The 17,205-nt window shown below is 36.1% G+C and overlaps 2 protein-coding genes across 2 annotated transcripts; both read right to left on the bottom strand.

Annotated features, from left to right (window-relative positions):
• Positions 1-1,548: 1,548 nt before the first annotated feature.
• On the bottom strand, positions 1,549-6,956 carry LOC121762511 (tryptophan synthase alpha chain-like). Its single transcript, XM_042158405.1, has 9 exons — positions 6,634-6,956; positions 5,650-5,796; positions 5,484-5,549; positions 5,047-5,155; positions 4,621-4,697; positions 2,549-2,626; positions 2,157-2,234; positions 1,923-1,982; positions 1,549-1,798 (listed from the first exon to the last, which is right to left on the bottom strand). Exons 1-9 carry the CDS (start codon positions 6,823-6,825, stop codon positions 1,664-1,666), a joined length of 942 nt encoding a protein of 313 aa, XP_042014339.1. The 5' UTR covers positions 6,826-6,956; the 3' UTR covers positions 1,549-1,663.
• Positions 6,957-9,482: 2,526 nt separating this feature from the next.
• On the bottom strand, positions 9,483-13,623 carry LOC121762965 (NADH dehydrogenase [ubiquinone] flavoprotein 2, mitochondrial-like). The gene is made up of 10 exons (XM_042158990.1): positions 13,498-13,623; positions 13,380-13,412; positions 13,190-13,255; positions 12,557-12,673; positions 11,427-11,504; positions 11,225-11,330; positions 11,049-11,095; positions 10,113-10,190; positions 9,968-10,033; positions 9,483-9,885 (listed from the first exon to the last, which is right to left on the bottom strand). The coding sequence occupies exons 1-10, from the start codon at positions 13,558-13,560 to the stop codon at positions 9,778-9,780; spliced, it is 762 nt and encodes a 253-aa protein (XP_042014924.1). The 5' UTR covers positions 13,561-13,623; the 3' UTR covers positions 9,483-9,777.
• Between the last annotated feature and the right edge of the window lie 3,582 nt (positions 13,624-17,205).

The raw sequence follows: 17,205 nt of genomic DNA on the forward strand, positions 1-17,205 counted from the left end.
GATATTCGGCTTCGTCGGGGTCGGTACACTTCTTGAAGGCCCTGTGCGTCTGCAACATCGTCCTTGCCATCGACGCTGTTGCTAACGACTCAAACGCGGTGGCCGTCTGGGTCGGGAGCTCTACCGGGACCGGAGCTTGGGTTGCAGCGGTCGACGATGAGGTCACGGTCGCCTTCCCCTTGGCCTTCGCAGCCTTGACGCCGGGAGGACGCCGGAAGGACACCGGTGTGCCGGAACTCCCTTCATCCACGTACGTCCGGTTGAGGTCAACCGGGTGGTTGCCGCTGCCGCTGCTCGTGTAATCACCAGCTTCAGTGGTCTTCGTCCTCTTCGGCGCACCACTGTGCAGAATTCCACCTTGGAACTTCTGCTTGTCCCTCAAGAGCGCCCAGATGGCCTCGTGCTTGAAGTCGCCGTACATCGACCGGTACGACAACAGCGCTTTAGCGCGCACGTCGCTCGCGCTCTCGCCGCTCCCCTGTGACCGCGTGAACTTCTCGAACTCCGCCGCGTACAAGTTCACTTGCTTCTTGACTTGATCCCAGTGCTTGCGGAGTTGCTCACGCTTGCGCTTGTACGCGGTCGGCGGCTTCACCGAATTGTAGTGGTCCGCGATGCGTTCCCAGTACGCGATCTGTCGCTGGTTGTTCGCGAATATCGGATCTTCCGATATATCAACCCAACACCGGGCCAAGGTGAGAGTTTCGTCGTCGTTGTAGTTCGTACGGCCGGGGGCGTACGAATCGCAATCACCGGGAGGCGGCAACTTCTGCGCCCGTTGTCGGTTCCGCTTCTTTCTGGCTGGGGCGAAAGCGGTCGCGGCGGGGTCGGGATCGGCCGCTGCGGTTGGGCGGTGCGGAGACGGCTCCAGGTCAGACAACCCATACGATTTCGTACTGAAATCGGGATCGTAATGGGCGTTGGTGTCGAACGAACGATAATCGCCGGGTTCTGTACCCGGCCAATGCGCCCCTGCGCTAAACGTAGGACTATTGGGGCTTGAATCCATTTCGTAGTAATTATGTAATTGTAAGTTTCGAAAATGAAATCAAGTTAAATAAAATGTTATAAATGAACGGTATTTATAAAAAAACGAAACCGCGTGCCATCGTCCGCGGTTGATCGTCCGCGACCTCCACAATGGGGCGGACGATGGCGCGGACAATGGCCATCGTCCGCACTATCCTCCGCGACCGAAGTATAGGGCGCGACTATCGTCCGCGCCCTATGGCGCGCACCCGCAATGGGTGCGGACGATGGATGGCGCGGACGATGCGCGCCATCGGGCGTCCATTGCGGATGCCCTAAATGTATCAATGGAACTTAGCGACCGACTATTTTTCAGGCCGGTAAAATTCTGTGTTTTTGTAGTGTTGGGCTCCATTTACTTGGACAAGCAAATTTTAAGAATTAGCCCTAATTAAATTAATTGGATGGTCCTACAAATAGCCAGTTTTTTATTATTAACTGAATTTTGAAAGACTGAATTCAGGGCGAGTGAGAACAAAACAACATAAACATCTGAGAATATAAGAAAAGAAGCAACAATAGCAACAACCACTGTTTTAAGATGGAAACTGAATATTATTGTTCATAACAAACAAAATTTGTGGCTAGTTCAGTTTTGCTGCGATTCTAGATGATGAGTTTTTAGGGAATTTCATCATGGGAGGGCTGATTTTAAGCTTTTTGTGAACGCCTCTAGTTCTTTTATCCCGTCTTCAGGTGATTTTGCATCACCGAGTATTCTTACCATGGCACTGCCAACGATCACACCATCTGCTCCCCAATCCGCAACCTAAGATGAGTCGTGCCAAAAATATGTTATTATCTATACGAGAGCTTGGATGCCTAAATGTGTTTCCTATCAACAACAAAAATACATGCATCAGATGCTAAGCAATATCATGTTGAATATGTACCTGCTTAACATGTTCTGGTTTCGATATGCCAAAACCAACTGCAACTGGCTTGCTCGTTGCCTGTGGGTGGACAAAGGGTTAGTGTTATATGCATCAACCTTTATCATGAATTGTCTAGTGTTTTACGAGGGTCATGTGAGAGATTGAGAGGTGAGATTGAAGAAAGAGACAGCAATGTTTACGAAATAAACTTCCAGTTTCAGGCGACGCTCGTTATATAATAGGAATCTTTACCTCCTTGATGTCCACTAGAAGAGATTGAACCTTTCCACTGACAGATGTCCGTGCTCCAGTAACTCCTACCGAGCTAACCTATTAATAGACAAAGGAGGTGTAGGGTAATTCGATTTAATGAGTTAGGTTGCAAGTTGCAACTTAAGATAAAGTCTCATTTTCCCAGTTCGGAGCAGTAACTTCAGATAAATTAACATCACAATCGACAAAAAATGAGAAGTTGAGTTCAAGGAGATCAACATTTTCTACCGACACTAATGTATACGTGGTTCGCATAAAATTCCAGAATTTTTTTCAACAAGCAGCCAGTGAAATCCTTTTTTTCTTTTTTTCATCAAGATACAAATAAATGATCCAACCAGTAACTACTCAAAAAGGAATGTCAATCTTACAAGGTAGACAAAACCTTCTGATGCTTCAACGATGGATTTCATTCTCTCTGTTGGAGTGGTTGGTGTAGTCAGCAGCACCTGGATTGCAAACAAGAGAGGGTTAAGTGGTGCACACAAAAATATTATGTCACACTAAGTGCATAAATGCAAAAATGAAAGCAGCTCAAATAATAAGCAGATAACTTATCATCTTACTCTGCAACAAGATTTGCCTTCATATCTCTATCCATCAAATATTGCAGAAAAATAAGCTACAAACTACACAACTCCCCCTCCAAAAACCCAAATTCTATTATAGCATTACCATGGGAATTATCAATAGAGAGATAAAACTGTTAAATCAAAGTCAAAGGTGACATTGCCAGGTATCAACAAAAATAATCAATTTTTTATTAGTTTCTGAGACACTACCCCTACTAATTTTTTTATTAGTTTCTTGTCCGAATCCTGCCCATACCCTGGTTACCACTATTTTTCTGAATTCCAAAGGGATAGACATGACTACCAAGATCTATAAGGGTTGCCGACAGTTGAGGGTTATTTTCTTTTCTTGGCTCAAGGTGCAACATCGGTTCCTTCATATTCTTGGGCATCTATGGTTCAGCTCTCTGACTCATATCCATAAACTTGAGTAAGAGCCTCCACTGATCCATGTAAAATGTTTAAGTTTCAGACCCAGCCTTGAGGGCAAGGCTGTTTCAACAGCGGTGCGATTGATGCACTAGAAAGTGGAGATTAAATGGTTTTCAATGCTGGGGGTAGTGGGGCAGTAGTAACAAGATAATGGGAAGAGTGGGCGACGGTTATTTAGGTAGTGGAGGAGTGTGCTAAATGCTGAGCATCCACAATAAGGCAGACTAACCAATAGCCTAGCACTAGGACTAACCAAAAACACCTTCTGCCACGTTACTAGGACTAACCACAAACTGCCACATCACTAGGACAAACCACAACACAATAATAGACTAGCACTAGGACTAGCTGACGCCCTAGCCAATAAAACAAATTGAAAAATACGATTAATTCATTTTAATTGTTGGTGTTTATCAAATATTAAAAAAATGAAGTGCAATGAGTTGTAAATATTGAGTACAAATTAAAAAAATAAAATTAAAATTAAAAATAATAAAAAAATCGGTTAGTCCGTGCTCGTCCTACTTCGGTTAGTCCTACCTTTAGTCCGCTACTACGGTGGACATCCCCACGCCCTAACCGTTAGTCCTACTCTTAGTCTGCTATTGCGGATGCTCTAATGCAGTCATTATTAGTAATATTATTATTAGAAATAGGCCACTCACCTCTTAAAAGGCCTTATAAGGGGGAGGGTTATCCATACTTTTATAGATGAGCTAGGATCGTTTTCAAGTCGATGTGGGACAAGATATTAAGAATTTTAACACGCCCCCTCACGTGTGGGCCGGAATGACACACATCGGACTTCCATCACGTGGGTAGGCAAGAGAAGAGATAAAGAGATAAAATACATCATCGCGTGTGGGCCGGAATGACACATCGGACTTCCATCACGTGGGTAGGCAAGAGAAGAGATAAAGAGATAAAATCCATCATCGACTTGGGCCCGCTCTGATACCATATTAGAAATATGCCACTCACCCCTTAAAAGGCCTTATAAGGGGGAGGGTTATCCATACTTTTATAGGTGAGCTAGGATCGTTCCCAAGTCGATGTGGGACAAGATATTAAGAATTTTAACAATTATTATCAGATCTTTTACAATTCCATTTAGGAGAGTATTATATTATTGTCCTTTGAGGTTAGAAAAGGATCATAGTTGAATTATCGTATTGAAAAGCTTTGCCAAGGCTTTCCGTGAAGGAAAGAGGGCCTTATTTTGAAAGAGTTATATTTTATTTCAATCATCTTTCCCATTTCGTTTACAAAGTCTTCAACAAACTTCCACTCGCTTCTCTTCTCTAAAAATTTCCAAGTGATATCAGTTAACAACAAGAAGTAAGAAGTCGACATTTTTGCAGCTATCATATTCCGTTAAATAGTGCAAACTGGACAGTAAAAATATAGCCTGGAAATTAATTATTGTTGGGAAAGCTAACCAACTCAATATTTTTACTGCAAGCTTCCTTTCTCAATATATCAGTCTCCTCTAGAGGCACATCTGGAACAACAAGTCCTGAAATGAATGATAGTGCAGATCAAATTAGATAAAAATGTGTTGCAAAATAGTAGAGTACATTTACAAAGGAAGCAAAAGCTATTGGTATAAAAAATCCAAAGGGGATCTAAAACCATAGTACTTATTGGAAATTAAATGAAAGATAACACAACTAAGGCACTGATTTGCAGTTGAAACTTTTAAAGTAGTTAAATATAAAAATCATGTACTATCTAAGAAGTGCTTCAGTTTATACATACAAGGTTGCAAGATCCATGAAAGACTAAAACTTATAGATGGAATTGCTATCAAAATCAGTTAAGTTTCATTGAATGCTGAAGAGTGTAAAGCTGCAATATAATTTTACCATGTATTCCAGTATCCTGCAAAGTGCTCATGAATCGCTCCACACCACGTTTGAGTATTGGGTTGTAATATGAGAATAATGCAACTGGACAAGATAATTGAGGCACCACCTTTAAAAGAACAGAAAACTGTTATGCTATGAAATGGTCACATCACACCAAAATTGTTTTAAAATGATAGTTAAGCTACAGACAAGAGACAACATAAAATACAGTAAAGATAAGCTTAACAAATCTTTTCTCTAAAACTCTAAACCAATATGTATGCCAAGGACCACAGGAACTATTCTTTATGCACTACAATATCTTTCAAGTTTAAGATGCATTAAGAAAGAAAATGGAAGAACTAAGAATCCTCACATAGTTAGTTACTGTTTCAAATAAACATCACTTATACTCTCTCTTTGATGTGATGCTATATAAAAGTAGTGGAACTTACTTCCTTCAACATTTCAATGATCTTATCAAAGTTGGTTCCTCTGGCTAATGCTCGTGTTGCAGCAGCCTATGAAAGAAAAAATATATCAGTTATCATTCGTAAGCAATAAACTGCTAGGTGAGACACCGCTTGTATGCCAAGATTATACGTAACCACATGTTTACACCTGGATAACAGGACCATCGGCTAAGGGGTCTGAATAAGGTACACCGAGTTCAATAATGTCCGAGCCACATGAATCAAGGACCTTTAGCGCTTCCGCAGTTGTTGAAAGGTTAGGGTCACCAGCTGTGATATACGGAATGAATGCCACCTTTTACACCAAAAACACGGTTAGAACATATCAGTTGAGAAAATCATGCATGAATCAATATACCACGGCATGACTGTGAATTCAGTATTAATAGAATATCAATCAACAGTTCCATCAGATTTCCATCATTATCCAAAGGTGATACTTTTATGACAGAATTTGAGCACCAAAGTATGTAGCTAAGAAATATTTAGCTAAATGTCAATCCAAAATCATACTCTCAGGTTTTCGAAAACCAATCAGGTATCTAATTCAAGTGACTTGTAGTGATAATCTTTACTCATCCTCGTATTCCGTTCTACTAAATGCTATTTTTCTTAATCCCTTCTCTAGACGATTGCAGTATTCGGATTTTGATAGTTGATAGAACTTTATCAAAGAAAATCCAAAACGCAACAGACATACAGGTTTGGGCATTTTCTGCTCCAGAAAAATGGAAAAGACTAATCATTAGTATTCAATGACAGATTGAGGCTATCAGCATTTTAGCTCCAGATAAATGGAAAAGACTATAATAATAGCATTCAGTGAAATTATGCCATGACCATTTTTGCTCCAGATTAATGGAAAAGATGACTTCGAGATTAAATCACAGACTCTAATATCAGCATATCGGATTTTATCAAACTCAGCCATAATCAAACGACTGAATTGCATGAAACAGACCGCAAAACACTTGAAAAAACCCCAGAGAGCAAAACCCCCCAAATTCTATCCCAACCACAAAAAGTCAGAAATCTTCCAATTTTTTAACATAGGGAATAAGAAAAATATTCAAAAAGTATCTCAATCAAGGGGAAATGCAGATATGAAATTAAAGAAGAAGTGAGTTCTGACTTTTCCTTGTTTTTTCAATATGGAGAAGGTTTCAGAGATTCCAACAGCGGGTGCGGCAGTGAGGGCGGCCATGATCGGCTTCAATTTGAAGGACCTATGAGTGGAAGAGCTAAGGAAGGAGCGGCATTGAGCTGAATTGTTGGTGGTTTTGAGTTGGAGTAAACGCGAGGAGTTAAGAGCGGCAGCGGCCATTGATTCTCTGCTATATAGTATTTCAACTGCCAATTTGTTGGCACTAAAAGAGATAGGTTTGTGCTTTCATTAAGACAGATACGATAATAGTAAAAAATTGAGATAGTATAAGTACTCCCTCTCTTCCTCTTCCTCTTCCTCTTCCTCTTCCTCTTCCTCTTCCATATATTTTTATTTTAAAAAATATTCGTCCGTTTCTTCATAGTTGAGTATTTTTTCATTTTGGGAAGTTTCCGTAAAGTTGAGTCATTTCTCTATATAGTAACTTTTTACTCTCTCTTACTTTATTCTCTCTACTTTATTCACTCTACTTTTTTTCCTCTCTTACTTTTTTATCTATTTATTTAACACATTCAACATTCATTTCTTAAACTTCGTGCCGAAAAGTTTTGCCTCAACTATGAAGAAATGGAGGGAGTATAAAGGAAGGAATGTGTTAGAAAAAGTTAGGATAATTAATGGGGGACAAATGAGTAATAAGCATATGGTTTTATTTCTTAGGATGACAGACATTCACATATAAATGGACATATTATTGTGGAATGAAAGAAAAATCAAATTTTGATACGGGAGAGTGCATGAAATCGAAAGATAATGCTACATGGTTTTCACGAACTTAAAATAAACAGAAAAAAAATGGCTCAATTTTGTAATTAGATATATAATGTATCAAATTTGTAATTCGTTTGTTTTCGAGATATTGGTCTCTATATTTACAAATTTTGGCCTAATTCTATATTCACTAAATTTAAAATTTATTTAAAATATCATAAACTTTATTAAAACTTATTCTACATAAGTAACCGTAAAATGTTTATAATATTTTAAACCATTTTGTTAAATTTATAACAGGTAGGATAAATAGTCACTTAGAGCAAGAATACATGAAATGTATCAACCAATATTTTAAAATTAGACTAATAAATGAATTGGTAAAGTGATCAATCAGACCAAATATAATACTGAAATACTGTAGTATATAAAAGAGTGCTTCAAAATAACTCATTTTAAATATTAACGTACATCCATTTACCACCATTTGATTTTGTTGATCGAACCGTCCATAAACTGACATGTGTCTGCAAAATTTAATCCAATTTATATTAAAAATACGAAAAGGATATTTATTGTGATCTTAGGAAAATCAAGCCATTTAAAATGTAATGCAGAAGGTATATTAAAAAAGAAAAAAGATAAATTAACAAAATTATATATGCAAAATCCCTTCAAATTTGAATAGGATAATATCAAATTATTTTTAATTGGTATCATCATTAATTACATACTTTTATGACTAATTTGACCCTATTAACAATTATAGGAGGAAATTATACTATTATAATTTTCCTTACTTATTTATATTGTTTAAAACATGTAATTGATTTTCTTCTTGGAAATATTCACCGTTACTAAAAGGATTCACAATAAAATTTTAGATAGAACAATCATTCATAATATATTAACGGAATAACTTTTTTTTCATTTTATTTAACTATCACAATGATATGAAGAAAAATAAATTGTTTCTTTTTCTACAAAGTAAAAATTGGGCAAAATACTCTTTTTACTTTTATTTAAAATTTCTCTCGTATTATGCCATATAGTAAATTTTAAAAACTACTGATTTTTAATTTTTAATTTATACTTTTAATTTATACTTTAAATTGTGACTCTTATTGTGGGACGGACCAAAATGACAAAGTGTGACTTTTATTGTGGGACAAGGGGAGTATATGTGAAATCATAAGCTTTAAATATTAAATCACAAATATTAAAATTTGAAGAAAATGAAATAAAATACAATGTACGTACGAGATACAAAATATAAAAAAATATACAAATTGGTTTTCGAATAAAATGATAATTTAAATGATTTTATGAAAAAATAAGTTTATAGGTAAGAATTTTGTTATAAATAAAAAATGTTAAGTATCTTTTTTTAATTCGTTTTTCATATTTTTTTTGTTAAGACTATAAAAGCATAATGTAAAATATTTGTTTAAATTTCAGAAAATAAAATATTTTTATTAGAAAAAAATTGAAGTATAATATTTTTTTATATATATAGTTGAAAGTATTATAGTCCATGCCTTTAATTAACATGAGAGGTTATAATGTCAAATTATAGTACAATTAAAATAGGTAAGTTCCTTATTTATTGCAAATGAAAGAAAATGACAAATATACTCCCAACATTTTATATATACATTTTTTGTTAATCTATCACTACTCATTTAAAAATACGAAAAGGATATTGGATAATGTTATGATATTATTTTCGTAATCAATTATTATTATTAAAGTATCTTAATCCGTTCATAGTAATATTGGAATCACAACAATCAGTAATTAAGGTCGCTTAATTAAAAGGGAGGTGGAATCGAACTTCCTCTTTGCACGATTCAGGTTGCTATGATGTCTTTTTCGCGGTGTGATTCGAGCTAGAACTGCAGATGGACTCCGATGCAAGTCATGCTATCTAACTCATTTTAAATATAATTGTCAACTTGCTTTTAAATTATGAACTCAGCTCCAACCTCATTTTGAACAAGCCAGAAGTCATTCTTTGTGGGAAATTAGCACTCCAATTGAAATTCATGATAATATATAATTTATCAACCTACAAAACACACTTTTCCTTCTCGGTGGAATGAATATAAACGAACATGGGAAGCTGCAGATAAACTGTGATCACAGCCCAAGTAAGATTATTTCAACAATTCCTTAGTTTACAGTATTTCAAGGCTTTGGCTGAAGCACTAACATCAAACCTCAACAAACTCAGCTCCATAATCAACCCACATAATGGTTGGATGGGGGAGCCAAAAAAAGAAGAAACATAATTCCGACATTCATTTTGAGTAAACTCGACAGCTTACATCGTACAGATGCTCCGAATTTGTCAATACCTCTTCATCATTATTTGCAAGAATAATGTCTAAATCACCTTGTTCAGCAGGCATCAAGGTCCCGGCATGGAGGAGGCTTAGGCTCACCTAACAATGTAGTGTTCCCACCTTCCGGTCCAGAGTTTATGCGGTTGGCATTTTGTGTGCCATGCTGAAATAAAAAAACATATATATGTAACTAAACATAGCAATGACTTGACTGACAATCTTGATGACTCAATCACATGTCTTACTGGAGGCTTTTCCCCTCTTCTGAGGGCCTCCACAATCTCGACAACTCTCTTCGGAGTAATGTCTTCCTGTAGCAATCAAAAGGAACTAAGGTTATTTCTGAGGCATTCAGTTGTACAGCATCTGAATGAAAACAGCAGCACTCACGTAATAATTATAGGTATATCCCTCGGATCCACTGGAGTAGTCAGCAACAGTGATCATTGGAGCATTTACACAAGATCCCTAATACACCAACAAGATATCAATCATCACATCATGCATTAGTCTATAAAAATCATTACATAGCATATAGGTTGTCCTAGACATGAGCATTTTCATAGGGTCAGAATTTGATAAGAACCTTAAATTCCAGGCCACTATTTTCACTTAGCTTTCGTTGGCAGATTAGATCATTTTATATCTACTTATCTAATTTATCCTATAGTTGTGTATTTAACTTATGATGGTAGGAATAATTACTCCAGCAGAATCACAGGGCCAGAATAAAACTGTAAGTATTATCCCAGATTTGTTATACAAATTGTTATCTCCAAATAAGATTCCTACACCTTCTTTGGTTTCAAATTTCATGTTTTTCAACTTTAAATTGAAAAGATGATGCAACAATATCAAAGACAACATTCAATCACAATCCGAAATGTAATATGAGGAATAGTAGCACTCTGCAGCATCACGACACACATAAAAATCTCACCCCATAAAAGAGAAGATGCTAAACAACAGGGGTCGTAGATATAGACTTTTGCATTTAGTGATGCTCCACCACTACTTTCTTAAGAGGTTGGTATGATCTAAAATCATAGAATTTGATACTTCCAAATTTAAACTGCCAATTATAACGACTAGGTGGTTCGCATCTAAACATGAACTTGCTGTTGGAGTTATATAGTTTAAAACATCAGAATATAATGAAAATTATTCTTCTTCAGTGTTGCAAGATGCATTGTATTCAATGCGCAGAGATATCTCAGGAGTTAACACAAATGGTGATTAGTGAAGAAACACTATAAATTAGCAACTTAATGAGCACAACAAGAAAGACAATGTCTATAATAGAGAGATTCTCATATGGTAACATACCATGCATTCCATTTCTCCAACAGAAAAAAGTCCGTCCTTAGTTACTTCTGCAGAATGTATATGGCGGATTATAATAAAAATCACAACAGGCTCAGAGGACTCCATGTTTTAATGTTAGTATGTTACAGAAGATCAGAAAAGTAAAAAGAGACGAAAATTAGATTACATGACTTTACCATTGCGCTTAACTCCTAGGTGACTCAATAGTGCTGATTCAATTTCTCTAGAACCGCGGATCATGCAAGGTGTAGTACCACATACCAATAGGTGGTATTTTCCAACCTTCAGTCACCAACAAGTAGCTTGGATTATGAGAAATTCACCTACATAGCTAGCACATCTTGTGTGTCATAACCAATTTGGAGCATTATAAATTACCTTTGTTCGGTTGAACATCGAATAGAAGGTTGCAACCTCATATACACGAATTGGAGGAACATCAATGATCTTAGCAACCTTTAATGATGACACAGAAAATTTAAATGAAATATTGGTTAGTCATATATTCATATCAATCACGTATCAGAAAAACATACTGAAATAACAAGTTTGGAAACAGCATGATACAGACCATCAGAGATTCAGACATCAGTGTCACTGTCAAGATAAATACATGGGGAAGACTTACAATAAGATAATTTTTGCAATTGGACATGGAACTTGCAGAGTGGTTACTAATCAGCTTGACTTACAGATAGCCATCGTAATCAGAATAATTAAGACGGGGGAAAGCAATATATAAGCTGAAGCAAGCAAGTGATGTGTGATCCTTAATTATGTAAGTTGGGAAGTTAAGGAGACTTGAGACTTAAAAATTTTTAATCCTCGAACAGCTGCTATTGGCAGTCTTCTACAGATTCAGTTCTATCAAACAAGCCCTTCCCCCCAAAACTATTAATAATAAATGCTTAATTTATAAGAGAATGACATCCAAACACAGCTATTATATCCAACAAAAATGTATGGTGGAGGTCTACTAAAAGCAGTATGCCAAAGCAGTAGAATTCCATAGTTTGAACAATTTTAATTATTTTTGCAATGATGATTCACCCTATAAATATCTATAAGGTTATTACAGTTGTTGGAGGAATATGCCTTCTTACATTATTTCGAATAAATAAACCACATGAATGTTCTATGTTTGGTACTTTGCTTGGAAAATCTTCGATGATCTCCGATGAGGATGCCCATACATTCCAATTTGCAAATCTCTACCCGGACTGCTCAAATAGTGTTTCCGGGTGGGAAAGAGGCAAATGACATCCAACACTTTTGGTATCAAGTATCAACATCACAATTAAGCATGTTTATCCTAATCTCAATTAAGGATGTTTAAAAGTAGAACTGAAGGAACGTTGGTGCCATTGGTACTAAGTATTGTATTGCACCATAGCAGCGATACTATTTCAGCTTCCAAGTGATTAATTTTGTAAGAAAACATACGAGATGGACCTAGATAATATGAAATAGATATTTGGAAGAAGACACTATATATCTGATTAACATACATGATTCATTGCTGAAACTGAGAGCCAACCTCCATGTTGCTGTTGTGCAAGATCAAGCAAAGGAATGACAGCAGATTGCTTGTAGTTTGAAGGATAGTGAGACAATATCTCCTTAACCTGCATAAAAAGAAACCTTTATTTGATCAAGGGAATAAAGACATATACTACTGATTATGATTAAAATAGAACAGAGCATAACTTCACTGCAGTCACTATTCACATAAGTTTCCTATAATAGCCACAGTGATTATCAATTAAATATGTTCCTGGTAGCCATTTTTCACATTGCAACCAAAGAGTTTAGGTTGGTTTATGTACAGAACCTAAACTAAAAAATTAACCTAGAATAGCTGCCGACAATACATTACAATTTAGACTTGGACCCTTGAGAGTCATACGCACACAGACTAAAACAAACTCCATGACCAAACAACTAAATGCTAATGCCATAGAAGCATATGGATAATCTGCATTGACAACTGCAATTGATCAAAGCAAATCACATTTCTCCCTTAAGCTAGCTGCTGCTATCAAATATAGCAAACAATAGATCATCGGCTATGGCAACCCATTCGTCAATCCAAATATGAAGAAGAAAACCAGCAATAATCTGAAACAGTCAATTCAACTTACCTTTTCCTTGTTCTTTCCATAGAACTCCCATGGAAGATCTGGATTATTATCCGGACTATCAAGATGCTGAAATCCACAAAAAAATGATAAATCAGGTCGCTAGCATATTAATTAAGAAAATAAACCGCAACAAATGCTAACAAATTGCAATAAAAAATCTCAGCAAACTTAAGCATAGAAACTAACTCACATAGTTAAGCGCAGTGGAGAAGGATCGCGATGCCTGCAGAAAACACAATTTAAGATCGGAAAATAAGAAATAGAAAAGACAAGCGTTAAAAAATCTCGGGAATGAAGAAAGCAAAAACCTGTGGATGACGGAATGCTTGACGGAGCTCAAGAATGCGCTGGGCGGCGAGACGGCGCAGCATTTTTCCGTTGAATCGGAAGGATTCTGCGGTGAAATAGATTTGAGTTTGGGAAATGGAGATTTGTTCCAAAGTGGGCCAGCTGGGCTGGGCTGGGGTGAGGCTGGGCTAGAATTTTTTTAAATATATTCAGACTCATCTCAAGCCCACTTGGTTAGTATGTATGTGTTGATTGCATTTTCAACTGCTTTTATTTAATTTGATGGAAACAAAAATATACGAAGTGAATTTTATAGATCACGGGTCGAGCTTTTGGAAAATCAACCGAACAAAAGTAAGATTAGTTATGGCCTTTGGTCATAAATAATCATAGCAATTGAACCGACCCTATGTATAAGAATAAAAAATACAAAAAGAAAATGAATACATCCATATATATATATTTAAATATATATATATATAGATAGGGTTGTATTATATACCAAACTAGTTTAAAACATTAAACGCCAAACACATCATTATATAATAACGTGGAGTTCATTACAACTTTATTGGTAGTTCATTATAGGGAATTCTGAGATTTAAAAACAATGACATCATCATGCATAGTTTAGAAATCTGAAGTTCATTATAAGTTTGTTATTAGTTCATTATAATGAACTCCATGTTATCATATAATGATGTTGTTCGGCGTTTAAGGTTTAAGAGTGGTTTGGTATTGATCACAGTCCTATATATATATATATATATATATATATATATATAGGGTTGCGTTAAAGATAGAACCATTCTTAAGTGTAGAACCTAGAACTCTACATATTTTATTCATTGGATGAGGAAAAAATGACGGTCAAGATTAAAAATCATACATATTAGACTATGTTTTCACGACATTCCGGACTCAACATGTGAAAAAACTCACATGTTGATGGAAGAATGAATGAAACGAAGAAGAGTCCATGCATGCTTTATTTTTTCACTTATCTGCATTCACCCATTAATAATAGTTTTGGTTGTAATGGGAAGTTGTTGTGCAAATCAACATCATTGGATTAAAAGATCTAACGACCTCCGTTTGGCATTTGTTCTACGTTTAAGAATGGTTCTACGTTTAAGAATGGTTCTATCTTGATCACAATCCTATATATATATATATATATATATATATATATATATATATATATATATGGTAGTGATCTATGGCAAACACCCCTTAACCAAATAACTAGAGAACAAATCATAACCACAAGATCAAGAAAATCAAGGGTTAGTATTAATACAGGTAATTTTCTAATTTAAGGAGAAATTAGTTTCCTCAATCATAAAGTTACTCCACAATAACAAGGCGGGGGTATAATTGTCACTTCACATACAAAATTGAAATGGCGTCGGTCGCTCAATTCCAGGCTCTCTTCGTCCCCTCAAACTCGATCAAAAAATCATCCTTGAATGGCGGAAACGCATTCTTCGGCTCATCAATCTCTTTGCGCTGTGAAATTCAGAAAATCAGACAGAGAAAGCAGCTGACGGTGGTCGTTGCCGTCGGAGATGTCTCAGCCGACGGGGCTGTGTATCTAATAGACGGCGCCGCCGCGGTTGGAGAGAGACTTTCACGGATTGGGAGAAGTGCGTGGAGGAAGGGGAGAAGAACAAAGAGGATATCGTGGAGAAATGCGTTCAGGCGACTTCGGCGTTGAGGAAGTGTATGGAGGCGCATTCCGATTACTATGCGCCGCTGCTCGATGCGGAGGAGGCGGTGATGAAGCAGATAGAGGAGGAAGAGAAATCAGATGATTTTGAGAAGAAGGAAGCACTTTGATTTTGACTCTGAGATTGATTTCGATTTTTAGCGTTTCGTGATAGGAAATTGCTCTATCTAGAATAAACAACATTGGATATTTGGGTGCGAAACTGTTGATTTTCACATTGATTTCTTAATCTTTGTGATGTTTTGTTGTTCAATGAAGTGCCTATTTCTTAAACAAGAGTGAAGTAAAATCTGAGTAAGAGTGATGTGTTTTGTGAACAAGAGTGAAGTAAAATCTGAGTAAGAGTGATGTGTTTTGTGAACAAGAGTGAAGTAAAATCTGAGTAAGAGTGATGTGTTTTGTGAACAAGAGTGAAGTAAAATCTGAGTAAGAGTGATGTGTTTTGTGAACAAGAGTGAAGTAAAATCTAAGTAAGAGTGATGTGTTTTGTGAACAAGAGTGAAGTAAAATCTGAGTAAGAGTGATGTGTTTTGTGAACAAGAGTGACGTAAAATCTGAGTAAGAGTGATGTGTTTTGTAAACAAGAGTGAAGTAAAATCACAATAAGAGTGATGTGTTTTGTAAACAAGAGTGAAGTAAAATCACAATAAGAGTGACGTGTTTTGTAAACAAGAGTGAAGTAAAATTATGATAAGAATGACTTTTTTGTAAACAAGAGTGAAGTAAAATCACAATAAGAGTGATGTGTTTTGTAAACAAAAGTGAAGTAAAATCACAATAAGAGTGATGTGTTTTGTAAACAAGATTGAAGTAAACCCATGCTAAGAGTGACATGTTTTGTAAACAAGAGTGAAGTAAAATCACAATAAGAGTGACGTGTTTTGTAAATAAGAGTGAAGTAAAATCATGCTAAGAGTGACGTGTTTTGTAAACAAGAGTGAAGTAAAATCACAATAAGAGTGATGTGTTTTGTAAACAAGAGTGAAATTAAAAAGTGAAGTGGAACTGTGTTGGCATGTGATTAACAAGCACACATTTTATTTCTAAAATAAGGAAATGCGGAGTAGTTAAAATGTGAAGTGGATCTTAGCAAAGATAAAATACGAGTAACTGTGCATTGTAAAATTAGTAGTAGTAGTAGTAGTAGTAATTTATCTAATTCACTATCAATATATACGTACAATTCCCACAAAGTTATTCGATTTAACCACATCAAAAGCAATCTCAGTTAATCTATTCCCACGGCCTCAACCGAATTTTTGTACTCCTATTTAAACTCTCTGGTGAGATTATCAAGTTTAAGAAATAATTAAGCAAATTCCCAATTAATTACAAAAATCGTGAATAGGAGGGAGTTGAATGATTGACACGAAATGGCTGCATTGGAATTTGAAGCCAACGTATCTAATTCAGCTTCAAAAGAAAATTTCTTATCCTATTAATCCTTCAAAGTACCGATCTCCGATCTCCACTGTGAATCGGGATCTTCTTCCACCGTCAAGATCTTCGCCGTAAAACACCAGATAGACTTCGCCGCCGTGAATCACCATATCTACAGAGAGGAGGAGCTTCATAGATGAGATTTCAGATCACTTTCTCTCCGGCTTGTTGATGAACTTGCTGCGTAATTTGATTTAAATTTCATAAGGTAATTTCCAAAAATACCCTTGCCCTATTTTATATTATTAAAATAAATAATATTTGTTCCATTAAGATGTGTGGCTGAGATTTGTTCTCTAGTTATACACTTAAGATTAGTTATATCTTGATCACTCCCCTATATATATATATAGGTATTTGATCAAAACAAAAATGGCCTTAAACCAAGAATTGCAGACCAAATTATGTCCATTGGATTAGACAATCTAATCTTAAGATTAGATTAAATAATGGCCAGATTTAATTTTGAGATATTACTATTTTAATTATTTCTAATCGACAAAGGATAATTAAGTAAATTACTTTATATAGTTAGTTATACTAATTCCTATAATCGTGC

This window comes from Salvia splendens, chromosome 13 (assembly GCF_004379255.2).
Source record: "Salvia splendens isolate huo1 chromosome 13, SspV2, whole genome shotgun sequence".
NCBI lineage: Eukaryota > Viridiplantae > Streptophyta > Magnoliopsida > Lamiales > Lamiaceae > Salvia > Salvia splendens.